The sequence below is a fragment of the Balaenoptera borealis genome (assembly GCF_965194805.1).
Source record: "Balaenoptera borealis genome assembly, chromosome: 5".
Lineage (NCBI taxonomy): Eukaryota > Metazoa > Chordata > Mammalia > Artiodactyla > Balaenopteridae > Balaenoptera > Balaenoptera borealis.
This window is the reverse complement of record NC_138862.1, coordinates 69,022,108-69,035,879: the sequence shown is the minus strand read 5'-3', so window position 1 is coordinate 69,035,879 and position 13,772 is coordinate 69,022,108. Positions and strand designations below refer to the sequence as shown.

At 48.7% G+C, this 13,772-nt stretch overlaps 1 protein-coding gene across 2 annotated transcripts in view; it reads left to right on the top strand.

The window, feature by feature from the left end:
* Nucleotides 1-13,772, top strand: part of ADCY5 (adenylate cyclase 5) — a 156,361-nt gene that overhangs the window by 121,546 nt on the left and 21,043 nt on the right. The window contains exons 12-15 of one of the 2 annotated variants that reach the window (XM_082394853.1): nucleotides 1,913-2,000; nucleotides 11,975-12,031; nucleotides 12,855-12,971; nucleotides 13,395-13,559. In XM_082394853.1, the coding sequence (XP_082250979.1) occupies nucleotides 1,913-2,000; nucleotides 11,975-12,031; nucleotides 12,855-12,971; nucleotides 13,395-13,559 (427 nt within the window). The remainder of the gene's footprint in view (nucleotides 1-1,912; nucleotides 2,001-11,974; nucleotides 12,032-12,854; nucleotides 12,972-13,394; nucleotides 13,560-13,772) is intronic. The other variant, XM_082394854.1, reaches the window with a different exon arrangement.

Sequence of the window (13,772 nt, the reverse complement as noted above, 5' to 3'; positions counted from 1 at the left end):
CTCAAATTGGATTTGTCTGATGTTTTTTCATGATTAGATGGAGGTTATGTATTTTTCACAAGAATCCCACAGAAGTGATGTGTCCTTCTCAGGGCATCATATCAGGAGGTACATGACGTCGGCATGTCTTATTACTCAATGCCTTTTATTTTTTATTTTTATTTTTTTTTAAACATCTTTATTGAAGTATAATTGCTTTACAATGGTGTGTTAGTTTCTGCTTTATAACAAATTGAATCAGTTACACATATACACACGTTCCCATATCTCCTCCCTCCTGCATCTCCCTCCCTCCCACCCTCCCCATCCCACCCCTCTAGGTGGCCACAAAGCACCGAGCTGATCTCCCTGTGCTATGCGGCTGCTTCCCACTAGCTATCCATTCTACATTTGGTAGTGTATATATGTCCATGACACTCTCTCACCCTGTCACATCTCACCCCTCCCCCAATGCCTTTTATTTTTAATGGCACTTATCGTTGAAGAGATGGCCCTTGCGTTTGTGTCTGCTATGACCCTGTCAGGATACCACAGGTGAAAACCAGACACTGGCAGCCAGCTGCACCCTGGTTATGCAGTTAATGTCCGTTGCCCCCTGCACTGAGACCATGCAGAGCTGGTGGGATTGTGGGTCTTTACTGGCATAGGACTCATTTTCTGTACTGAAATGGAGCTATAGGTATAATAAGCAACCTAGACTTTCCATCCCATTGCAGCTGAGAGTCTCCTTCACTTGGGTGCATAATCCTGCCTCTTTGCTGCTTCTCTCTTTCTGTAGCGTGGCTTGGGGCTGGGTTATTCCAGATCCCTGCTCTGCCCACCGTGGCTTCACTCCCTCCTCTGGCCACAGCTCCGAGCTGCTAAGGCATGGATGGAGGTCGTTCTCTGGCCATCCTCTCCCCAGGGAAGCCTTAAAAGCTACTTTAAAGGTCTTTCTTTCCCTCTGAAGAGAGTTCTCTCCCCTGTTCTGTTTGTTTCAGGCAGCTTAAGTGCTGGCTTCTGGGGGAGCCTGGAACAAAGATGCCTCCCTAGAGGCATTCGCCTGCCTTCTTATGTCCTCCACTTGCCTTTAACCTGCTGACAACACCTGTCATGTCAGGCTGTCTCACTCCCTGAAAGGGAGACGGAGTTTCTGGGGCCTCCTGTGGTTGGTAAGGGAGTGCTGTGCCTCGACCAGCCCCTGCCCCAGGAGGGCCACGGCAGGCTGCGGATGGAAAGTCACTTGCAGTTCTTTCGCCCGAGGATACTAGCCCTTTGTGAACATTGAGCTCCCCAGTGACCTGCCTCTGTGCGGAGGGACAGCAGGAGATCCTTGCAGTTTTTACAGCTGTTGTTGAGCTGGGTGGGAATAGGGGAACAGAAACTGAACAGGACTTGTGCGGCCTGGCAGTAGGAAGGGGACAGGGTTTAGGGACTCTGCCCTCCAAAGGGACACATCACTGCTGTTTCTCAGAGTAGCTGGTTGGGCTGTTGACAAATGCATTTCTATAAATGATGGCCATTTGTCAAACCAGTGTTCAGCCTTCACAGTTACTTGTCAGGCCATAAGTGACTACCTAGAGGGAACAACCAGGTGATTTTTAAAATGGGTCCTTCCAGGCTAAATGAAGTGAGTCTATGGATAGCTAAGAATTAGGCAAAATATTGGGCAGGTGTCACCCCGTTCTTCATTTGGCTCCTGTGTGGGCTATGCTTCCCCAGGAAAGTGACGAGACCGGGAGGAAGGGCAGGAGCCAGACCTCTATGGAGGCAGGTCCTGAATCGGTTCACAAGGCTCTGTAATCCCTCCTCAGTGAGTCAGGGGCCAGGCACCCAAGACTGGGCAGGAGGTGCAGGAGAAATGGAGCAAATTCTGCTCCCTTCGCAGGGCCTCTCAGAGCCCCAGGATTCCCCACCTCCTCTCTCCTTCCAGCTCCGTGTTCATGTTGAGTTTCTACCTGACCTGTTTCCTGCTGCTGACCTTGGTGGTATTTGTGTCCGTGATCTACTCCTGCGTGAAGGTGAGTCCAGCTTATATTTGAACCCCAGTCGCCTTCTTCCCTCCCTTCCCAGCCCACTGATAGGGCCCCTCCCAGGGGCTGGAGAGTCACACCTGGGATCCAGGTGCCTGATGCTGGATCACAACTCTTGATTGGCATTCGCAGCAGGCCAGACTGCAGGGGGCGTAGTTTGTCTGAGGGGCCTTATTTGTACTGGCTGTTTCAGTTAGCCTTTGCAAATCTCTGCAAGAAGATACTGTTGCTGCCTCTTCCTTCTGTCCCCTGGGTATCAGGTAGGCCAAAGGAAGGGCACGTAGCACAATGCCTGGCACAGAGCAGTGGTCAGTAAACATTTGCTGAAAGAATGAGTGTGAAAGGGATCGCTCTCGACACCCCTTCTCTGTTCCAATGTGCCCTGGAAATGGCCCTGGAGGGAGGCCATAGAGATTATGGCTTTTGAGCTGCCCATCATATAGATGACAGGGAGACCCAGAGTGGTTCATTGTTTCAGGCAGGGCCACACAGCTAATAGCATGGGCGTGAGACCCTGTTCTGTGTTCTTCTCACACGCCGCCTCTTAGGCATGCTGTGTCTCCATCCAAGCTGTGTCCTTCAAGGGGACCTGACCACAGGTCATTAGGGTCTGTTGTAGAAATCACTCAGGTTCCTGTTTGCCTTGCCCACCAAGCCTCTTGCTCAGTTCCTTCACCACTAGTTTAAGAATTCCCATGGGCCTTCCCTGGCAGTCCAGTGGTGGGACTTTGCCTTCCAATGCCGGGCGTGGGGGCGGGGGCAGGGGCAGGGGCAGGCGCGGGGCGGGGGATGGTGCAGGTTCGATCCCTGGTCCAGGAGCTGAGATCCCACGTGCCTCACGGCCAAAAAACCAAAACATAAAACAGAAGCAATATTGTGACAAAAATTCAATAAAGACTTAAAAAATGGTCCACATTAAAAAAAAAAAAAAAAAAGAATTCCCTGATGGGGCCAGCCTGGTTCCAGAAACCTCTCTGTCCCAGCAGAGACAAGCCCTTTCTAGCTTCTGCTATAACCATTTCTCTGCTCCTCCCTGGCACTCACTTGGAGCCAAGCCCCTGGGTGGCCCAGGCCCTGCCAGCACTCCCTACACCCTCTGCGGTGGGCACCGTGTTCTCCTTCCTGGGGGATTGGACCTTTGTCATCTCCAAAGTCCCCTTTCTCGCTCCATCCTCCAAATAGAGTCCTTCATTAGGCTGTAAACTGTTTGATCACCTGATGGTCAAGATCTTGGTGGACTGATCGTCAGAACTGGAAGGACCTTAGAAGCAGCTGGTGTGCTGCAGTGTGCCCCTGAGCAGGTGCAGAAGTGGATGCCCAGAGAGGGGCAGGACCGGCCGGGGTCGCTCGGCAAGTTGGGCAGTGTGCTCAGCCAGTTCCTTCGCTGCATCGTAGGGGTTAATCCTGGCTCCCTGCCTCTCCACCAGCTCCTTCCTCAAGGCTGTGACCTCCCTCCTGCTCTGTGTTCAGTCCCTCTTGCCTTTTGGTCTTGCCGTTGTCAGGCACCCCCAGCCTGCTTTTCCCCCAGTGGGCAGTCCCACTTTCTTCCTCTCATGGCTATAAAAGCACGCCGTACATTCACAAGAGCCAAAAGGTGGAAAAAACGCAGGTATCCATTAACAAAGGGGTCCCCACCCCCCGGGCCTCGGGCCTGCACCGGTCCTCGGCCTGTTAGGAACCCGGCCGCACAGCAGGAGGTGAGTGGCGGGTGAGACAGCGAAGCTTCATCTGCGGCTCCCCATCGCTTGCATTACCGCCTGAACCCTCGCTTGCATTAACTCCTGAACAATCCCCCCCCACCCCGGCCGTGGAAGAATTGTCTTCCACGAAACCGGTCCCTGGTGCCAAAAAGGTTGGGGATCGCTGCATTAACAGATGAACGAATAAGCAAAAGTGCTATGTCTGTACAATGGCATATTGTTCTACCATAAAAAGGACTGAGATTCTGACACATGCTCTAACATGGATGAACCTTGAAGACATTATGCTAAGTGAAAGAAGCCAGACACAAAAGGGCATATATTGTATGATCCCAGTTCTATGAAATATCTATTCTAGACAAATTCATAGAGACAAAAAGTAGACTATAGGATAGCCTGGGCTGGGGGAGGGGGAGTGGAGAGTTATTGCTTATTGGGTACAGAGCTTCTGTTTGGAGTGATGAAAGGGTTTTGGAAATAAATAGCAGTGATAGTTTCACAACATTGTGCAGGTAATTCATGCCACTGAATTGTACACTTAAAAATGGTTAAATTGGCAAATTTTATGTTATATATATCTTACCGCAATAAAACAACCTAAAAACAGCATACCATAGCTAAAAGGCCCTCTTAAACATTCTTTTGCTGAACACTCAAAAAGAATCTTAAGTCATAAACTGAGGCAAAGTCATTGTTTTGTTTGTTCATCTGAGGCACTTAATTAGGCTATTCAAATCAGAATCAAAGCTATCTGTTGTTTACAATTTTTAAACTGGAACCGAGCTTCTCTCTTTTCTATAAGCTGCTTTGGTGAACCTGAGCTTCATGGACTTCATTTGGTTTGTGTTCCCTGACTTGCATGTGTATCTGCTGGTGGGGGAGGAGGTGGGGAGGGGAGGGGACGGGCCCCGCCTGCACTGGCCATTTTAAGTTAGTTCCTTGGTCTAGTGAATTCTTTTTGCCACTGTTAGAGATTATTTATAAAAGTCATTCCTGCCTCCTTGTGTTTTATTGAATCTACCTATTTTGTAATCAGTGTCACAGTCAATAATCTTGTTCTCAATTCCTTCATCCAGCCCAGTGATCTTTCTGACGGCTCTGAGGCCTCAGTTTTCTAAGCAGGAGGCCGGTGGATGGAACCCTTCCCTTCCTGCCCCGACTCCATTCCGCCCACCTCCCCACACCCTTCCACCAGAGGAGCTGCTTCTTCCATCTTGCAGATATAGAGCTTCTGTAAGGAGTTTGTTTAGAAAAAAAAGTGCTCTGTGACTTACCAAGCCTGAAACCTGCTCATCTGGACCAACAGTTGAAGAGACACTAATACCTTTCTTGGGCTCCTAGCTGTGTGCTTCTCTCACAGCCTCTGAGAAGCCATCTTCTCAGCATTTATCCACTTTCTGGAAAGTAGACCCCGACCTGAGCAATTGTGTGTGGCATGCACTCCTCTTCCAGTTAATAATCAGTCTTCTTTCCTCTTTGTGTTGTGGATTAACTGCATAGTAAGATGTGAAAGGGGTAAGTCTCCCTTTTGGCATCTCTGCAGCAGGGCGGCCTGGCCCCCCTTCCCCTGTCACACTGCCTGCAGGCCGACTGACTGAAAGTTGATGGTATCACCTTTTCAGGTACTGCCGTGAAGCTGACTGGACTGGAATTTTCAGTGTCCTTCTGTTTTTCCCTGTGAAAAGATTTGCCAGAACTCAGACATTTTTCATCTGATTTCCACAGTTTCTCAGAAATCATGGCTAGTGGCTTTCCGACGAGATACAGCAGTTCCTAAATTACACCTGCCTGCTATGGGCTCCTGCAGATCCAAAGCCAAGCGGTTCTGTCAGACATGGTCTCTTTCTCTGTTTCATTTACTTTTCCAGTTCCCCAAAACAACTTGGACTTACTTTCTTAAATCATCCATATTTTATCCTTTTTGAAGAGAGAAACATGAAGAAAGTGTAGTCTGAGTTAGTCAACGTAGTCGTCTTAGCTGTCTGTCAGGGAGCAACTCCTGGGTCGTTTCTGTTTTTCTGAAATGTACTGCTCACCGAAGGCTCTGATTGTTTTTTCCATCTTGGGCCTGTATGATCTTTTCCTGACACAGCTTGGCCCAGGTCACACACACACACCTAGATTTCTCAGTGAGGGTCATTTTGTGCCTTGGTCTTCATCTTGTCCCCCAGTCCTGGTCTCGCTTCTCAGCATCAGCTGCCCTCTGGAGCCCCTCTGTCTTTGGGATGCCTTGTCCTAAGGATCATCCCCTGAGCGCGTCCTTCTGGGGAAACTGTCTTAGAGGGCCAGTCTGAACATCTGCATGCACCACTCCTGCCTTCCCTTGGCATCGGTGCTCATCTGGGCCCCAGAGATGCTTTCAACAGAGAAAACCATGCTAAATCCCTTCTTGCCGTCACATGTGGTCCAAAAACTCAGAGAATCTCACATTGGAAGGGGCCTGAACAGTGAGGCAGCCCAGACACCCTCCTGAGGCCGGAACCCCTTTGCATAACCCTGCAAGCGGTGGGCCAGCCTCTGCCGTGTCAGCTCCAGGGATGGCGAGCTCACTCGCGTCTCTGAGTGCAGCCCCTTCCCTCTTTGGCCAGCTCTGACTGCTCCGTCAGTCCCCCTGTGGCTTCTGCCCCCTCATCCTGTGAGGCAGCCCAGGCCTGCCCCTGGCATTGCCAGCACTTTTGCTGCCACCGCCCAAGTGGGTGGAAGAGAGTGGCTCCCTTCTGTCCCCCAACTTGACTGGGCCCCCTTTCTCTCCTGTGGCTCATTAGCACGTTCTCACTCAGAAGGCCAAACTCTGCTTTCCTGCTGTTTGGGGGTTGGGTACAGATAGGCCCAGAAGGAGTACTCAGCTACAGGGCCGCGTGTGTGTGTGTGTGTGTGTGTGTGTGTGTGTGTGTGTGTGTGTGTGTGTGTGTGTGTGTGTATGTATGTTTAAATCTCTTTCATCTTCCAGGCTGCTGGCACCCTCTTGGCTTGCCTCCCACCGACCTCCTGGACCTGATTGTCTGAGCTCCTGGAAACTGACCAGGGCTTCCTCTAGGCCCTTGTCTGCTCTGTGCAGTCACCTAAAAGCCTCCTCTCCTCTCTCCGAAGCCTGAAGCTAGCCAAGTCCCGCCTTGCCAGCTCTCCTTCCTACCACGCCCTCCTGACTCCCGTCCACAGCTTCTAAAACAGGGCCCTACTCCTCAACCGGTACCTCTCACCTCCCAGCTGGCTTCTGTCTTGTGACGACTTCAGAATCCCCACACTCCCCTTTGCAGAGGCTCGGGGTCACACTTTGTCCACTTGAAGAGGATGTGTTGCTGTTAGGCACATGTTCGTTTGGGGATGGAGAATGCTTCATTTTCAGGAAGGAGATCTTAGGTTCCTCCCGTGGCTTTTAAGTCAAGCCATCTTGGGTCCAGAGCCCAGCCATGCCACCTTGACCAGCGTTTCCCAAACCTTTAGGGTGGCTTTTATTATATCCACTTTGCAGATGAGGAAAATGAGGCTCCAAGCGGTTAGACAGCTTTCCCTAGGTCCCAGAGCTAAGAAGTGGTATAGCTGGGGTTCTTGACTCCAGAGCCCACAGTCCTTCCCCTCCAGGACACTGCCTTTGTTAATATGTCCAGTTGACCGCTGAAAGGCCAGGTGATAAGAGCAATAGTCAGCGTCTACTACCTGTCAGCATCTGCCTGTCTTGTTCTGAAGTTTTCATATCTTTAAAACTATTTTTCTGAAGTAGGAGCCACTGCTTCATTTATTAGCTCCTTGTCAGAAAGTCTGTTTTCTTACATTTTTTTGCTGTCCGATTTCATCACCTTCTTTCATTCCTGCAATACCCTGGTCCCACATGACAGACAGGGAGTCAGGACCCCAGGGAGGTCATTGATTTGCCTGGAGACTTTCTGAGAGGCCAGGATCAAAACTGTCCCTCACCCTAGTCATGGTTTATTAATTGTGTCGCCATTCCCATTTTTCAAGTTGAATTGATTTGAATTAATCATATTGGGGTTGGAACTTTTTTTTTTAATTGATTCTTTTTCTGAGCTCTGATGGTGAACAGGCATTGAGCAATTGGTTTGCACAGACACAATTATCCTTCCAGAAAAATGCTCTCCAGGATCTGTATGCAGCTGTAGAGCAGCCCTGCGAGGAGATTCTACTCCAGGTGAAGAATTTTATTGTCCACACCGGGGTTAGTAAAGGTGGGATTTGGGGTCAACATACAGGTGAACTTTTTGTTACAGGAGATGAGATACTCTATAAAGCAGTGCCAGGGCAGGATGTCAAATCTTCTGGAGACTTCAAAAAGGCAGCAATTCCTGGGTTCCTGCTGAGACTTTTAAGTCAAGAGCAGGTCTTTTGAAAGGGTGACAAGGGAAAATGGTTTGTAAAAAGCCAATGCATTGAGGTAATCACTCATTAGATGTTAGAGCTGTAGCAGCGGTCCCCAACCTTTTTGGCACCAGGGACTGGTTTCGTGGAAAACAATTTTTCCACGGACGGGATGGGGGTGGGGGGCTGGCTCAGGCAGTAATGCGAGCGATGGGGAGCGGCTGATGAAGCTTCACTCGCCCGCCTGCCGCTCACCACCTGCTGTGCGGCCCGGTTCCTAACAGCCCCGGGGGTTGGGGACCCCTGAGCTATAGTATTCCAGGTTGGATTTTGTTTAATAGCCTGCAGTTCTTCTCTGGGTAGCCCCTATGGGGCTCCTGGTCCCAGGTTCACCAGGAAGCCTGTGTGCATATACTGTTCCCCAACCACCTTCTATAAAGGCTTTACCATCTTCTAATAAGTGTGGTCTAAATCAGTCATTACACTGGCGATGAAAGAAGCCATTCAATTGGTGGATAGGGTGATCAGGACTGAAATGGTTTAAGCAGCACGGGGGATGGGGGGATGAAATGGCAAAATTTTAAGCAGGCAAAGATTAGAAGCCATCTGTCTTACCATTTCAGAGTAAGATCCTCATGCTAGTGCCAAAACACTTTCCACAGCTGTGAAACCAAAAATTCCTTTAATGAGAAACAAGGACTTTTGTTCTTATCGGCAACATAGCTCTTTAAAATGCAAATATTAAGTAAATTTTCTATTGAATTTAACAGCTTTCAAAGCACTTTCAAATGCATCATTTCATAACCACCCTGGAATATCTCCCACCCTGGAAGGTAGATATTCCCTGTTTACCAATAAGGAAACTCAGAGCCCTTGATGACTTCCCCAGGATCACACAGTAAGAAGCTGAGCAGGATTTTTTTTTAAATAAGTGCTTTATTGAGATATAATTCACATACCATCAAATTCACCTTTATAAAGGTTATAAAATTATAATTCAGTAGTTTTTACTATATTCATAAAGTTCTGCAACTATCCCCACAGCTTCTAGCAACCTCAAATCTACTTCCTGTTTCTATGAATGTGCCTGTTCTGGACATTTTGTATAAATGGAATCATACACTATGTGGCCTTTTGAGATTGGCTTCTTTCACTTAGCGTATTTCAAGGTTCCTTCATGATGTACTATATGACAGCGCTTTGTTCCTTTTTATGGCCAAGTAATATTCCATCGTGTAGATATACCACATTTTGTTTATTCCTTCATCAGTTGATGGATATTTGGGTAGTTTCCACTTTCAGGCTGTTATTAATAATGCTGCTATGAACATTTGTGTACAAGGTTTTGTATGGACTTATGTTTTCAGTTCTCTTGGGTATGTACCCAAGAGTATAATTGTTGGGTCACATTTTGAGGAACTGCAAAGCTGTTTTCCAAAGCCGCTGCACTATTTTACATTCCCACCAGCAGTGTACAAGGGTTCCAATTTCTCTACATCCTCACTAGCACTTGTTATTATCTGACTTTTTGATTATAGCCATCCTGGTGGATGCGAAGTGGTTGCTTTTGTTTTTGGTTTGCATTTCCCTGATGACTATTGATGTCAAATATCTTTTCATGTGCTTATTGTCCATTTGTGTAGATTCTTTGGAGAAATGTCTATTCATAGTATTTGTGGGCTTTTTTTGTTTTGTTTTGTTTTTGGCCGCGCCTCGTGGCTTGTGTGATCTCAGTTCCCTGACCAGGCCATAGCAGTGAAAGCCTGGAATCCTAACCACTAGGCCACCAGGGAACTCCCTGTTTGTCCATTTTTTAATTGGGTTATTTGTCTTTTCTTGTTGAGTCGTAAGAGTTCTGTGTATATTCTGGTTATAAGACCCTTATTAGATATATGGTTTACAACAATTTTCTCCCATTCTGTGGGTTGTCTTTTCATTTTCCTTTTCATGATCATTTTTAATTTATGGTAAAATATACATAATATAAATTTTTTATTTTAACTATTTTTAAGCTTACAGTAGAGTGGCATTAAGGACATTCATATTGTTGTGCAGCCATCACCACCATCCATCTCCAGGACTTTTTTATCTTTCCAAACTGAAGCTTTATACTCATTAAACAATAACTTCCCATTCTGCCCTCTTCCCTGGCAACCACCATTCTGCTTTCTGTCTCTATGAATTTGACTACTCTGCGTACCTCAAAAAAGTGGAATCATATAGTATTTGTCCTTTTGTGACTGGCTTCTTTCATAATGTCTTCAAGGTGCCATCCATGCTGTAGCGTGTTTCAGAATTTCATTCCTTTTCAAGGCTGAATAATATTCCATTGTGTATGTATACCACATTTTGTTTATCCATTCATCCATAGCTGGACAGTAGAGTTGCTTTAACCTTTTGGCTATTGAAAATAATGCTGCTATTGGGCATATACTCAGAAATGGAATTGCTGGATCATATGATGATTCTATGTTTAATTTTTTAAGGAATCGTCATACTGTTTTCTACAGCAACTGTATCATTTTACATAACTACCAGCAACAAACAAAGGTCCCAATTTCTCCACATCCTCACCAACACCTTTTTTACTTTCTTGATGGTGTTATTTGAAGGAAAAATTTTCAAAATTTTGATGAAATCCAACTTATCGTTTTTTTCCTTTTTGCTTGTGCTTTTGGTGTCATATCTAAGAAACCATTGCCTAATCCAGTCACAAAGATTTACTTATATATTTTCTTTTAAGAGTTTTGTAGTTTTAGCTCCTACATTTAGATTTCTGATCCATTTCAAGTTAATTTTTGTATATGGTGTGAGGTAAGCTCCAAATTCATTCTTTTGCATGTGGAGATACAGTTGTCTTAGCACCATTTGTTGAAAAGACTATTCTTTCCCCATTCAATTTTCTTGGCTACCTTGTCAAAATCAATCAGTCATAAAGGTAAGGGTCTATTTCTGGACTCTCACTCTATTCCATTGATCTCTATGTCTATTAAAGCAATATTTTAATCCAAGCTTATGTTCTCCAAATCACACATGTCTTTTCTTCTGCCATGTTAGAGGGTTCAGTCAGAGTGCCTCCTTTATTACCCCAGAAGGAACTGTTTTTTCAGAAGAATGCCACAGACTTGATGATCCATGAACACATCTGAGAGGCACCCTTGCTGGGGACGTGGAGGTCCAAGGTCTTCATCACTCAGCCTGGAGCCTGAATGGCTTGCAGGCCTCTGCCACTGCTGCATTCCTTCTCTGTGGTCCCTTCTTTCCCTCTGCTGAATAGGAAGTGGCCTTGTTGGAAGGGTGGAGGAGGATTTGGGGTGGAAAGATATACTGCTTCCCTACATGCATGCCCAGCCCAAAGCCAAAGACTGAGGGGGTAAGCAGGGCACTTTCTTGGTGTCAAGAACTATGAAGGGTCTGAGATTTGGTTTTACCCTAATTACAAGCTAGTAAGTTAGCTTGTTGCTCTTTCATAGATACTGGCAGACGTCACGAGACTCCTGGGTCAGAGACAAGAGACTGTATTACTCACAGCATAGCAAGCAGCACAATCATCAGCATGTTTGTGTTGGTTTCCCAAAGTCCCATGGGGGCAACCTGATGGGCCCATGTAGACACCCTGCATGTAGTGAGTTTGGGTCACAGCTGAGGAACACTGGACCAAGGGCCCGGTACTTGCTGGCCTTAAACATCGTAGCACACAAGCCAGTCCTCTCCACACTGGGAATGAGCAGTCACACCGTGGTCACACTGTGTCCCCTTGCCTACTTAGCTGTCTGTGTGACCAGCTACAGAAATGCTCTGTATCATAGGGTGGAGAAGCCTTGCAGTCTGGCACACTCAGCCAGAATGTGCAGGTGTGCTCAGGGGTCACACAGGAAAAGCCACGCCTAGAACCCTGGCCTCCAGGCTCTGGCGAGTGCTTTTTCCACCACCTTCGTCTGCCCTTAGGCGTTTCCAAAGGACACATGGCATGCTTGCAGATCAGCCTTACCAGGAGGCATTAAGGTAGGTAGGATGGGGGAAGCACGAATCCACTACTTCACTTTTCTGGGGTCTGTCAACTTCTTTTTTAGTCTAGGTTGCTTGGGAGATGAAGAGCACATGGGGGCCAAGGCCAAGTGTATCAGATTTGGTAGACCCAATCATTTAATTACCAAAACCGCAGCGGGTCTTGAATGGACATACAGTTTGTCTAGCTGAAGGAAATATAGGGAGGATTAGGTGAGGGAAATGGCAGATCCATGGGAATCCTGCTGAAGAAAACTCACTTAATTCACATGACTGGGGCCCCACTGTCCGCTTACACGCTGCTCTGCCCCCTTCTCACGTGCCCATCCCTTTCCTCCAGACCCCAGGTTCTCTCCAAGCCCTCAGACCCACAGCTCCCTACTTCTTCCCTGAAGCCTGCTGGCCCTCCCTGGAAACGTTCTGGGCACCTCCATGTCTCCTTCACTCCCACCTCCTGCCCCTCCCTGACTGTAACTCCAAGCGGCCCAGCATTCACCCAGCGGGTACATGTGCTCTTTTCTCTGCTTCCCCGTTGGGGTGAAGGTAGCATCTTTCCTTTCGTCCTACCTCTCTTACCTGTGAGCTCCCCAGGTGGACCCCCTCCTGGCCAGCTGCAGAATCTGTGCTGTGGTTGGCCTGGAAGCAGGGGTGCAATGGTGCGAGGCTGGAGGCTCGCCCACAGGGAGGAGGTCAGGAAAGCCCCTGTGGTTCTGTTGGCGAGAGACAAAGGTGGGGAGGGCCTCCACCGAGCTCCTCTGTGGCGGTGTGCGGAGTCCACTGAATTCTGTTCCATCTCTGTCCTCCCTCTGCCCCGCGACAGCTCTTCCCGGCCCCGCTGCAGAGGCTCTCCAGGAAGATCGTGCGGTCCAAGATGAACAGCACCCTGGTGGGCGTGTTCACCATCACCCTGGTGTTCCTGTCGGCTTTCGTCAACATGGTGGGTGGCTCCACCTCCCCAGCGCCTCCTCAGCCCATTGGGTGAAACCCAGTGGAGCCCTGTACCTCACAAGCATGGGCCGGGAGGAGACTTTCCCCCAGGCCCTGGAAGTTCTTATTTGGGTCTCACCTCGGGTCTGGGATCAGATTTAGCTCCTAAAGCCTCTCACACAGCCTTTGGTCCTCACTCTCGAGGCTGGAGGAGCCAGAAAGACTCAGGGAAGTATGCCCCAGGGGAGGTTTACAAGCCCTGCCCTGGGTAGCTGGGCAAATCTTGCCTATTCCTCGGCCTCTTCCAGGCTCCTCTCCTGTCCCGGCCAGTGTCAGGCTGCACCTGAGGCGAGGCGGGATGGGCACCTGCTGCCTGTGGAGGTGGGCTACCCTGGCCTGGTCCCCACAGGCTGACCCTCTCCTCCCCCACCAGTTCACGTGCAACTCCAAGGACCTGTTTGGCTGCCTGGCGGACGAACACAACATCAGTGCCAGCCAGGTCAACGCGTGCCACGTGGCGGAGTCAGCCGGCAACTACAGCCTGGGTGACGAGCGGGGCTTCTGCGGCAGCCCCTGGCCCAACTGCAACTTCCCCGAGGTACTGGGCAGGGAGGGACTGGACACGGCTGGGGACCTGCCACCCCAGCCCTCTCTGTCCTTGGCTACTCTGATGGACAGTCAGGGGCCCTCAAGCTCACTGCCATTCCAGAGACCTCCTTCCCCCTCAGTCTCTCTCACTCTTTGTGCCAGACACCAGTGAACAAGGCCGACCTCCTCAGTATAGCAGTAACAACAATAATAGCATAGCTAT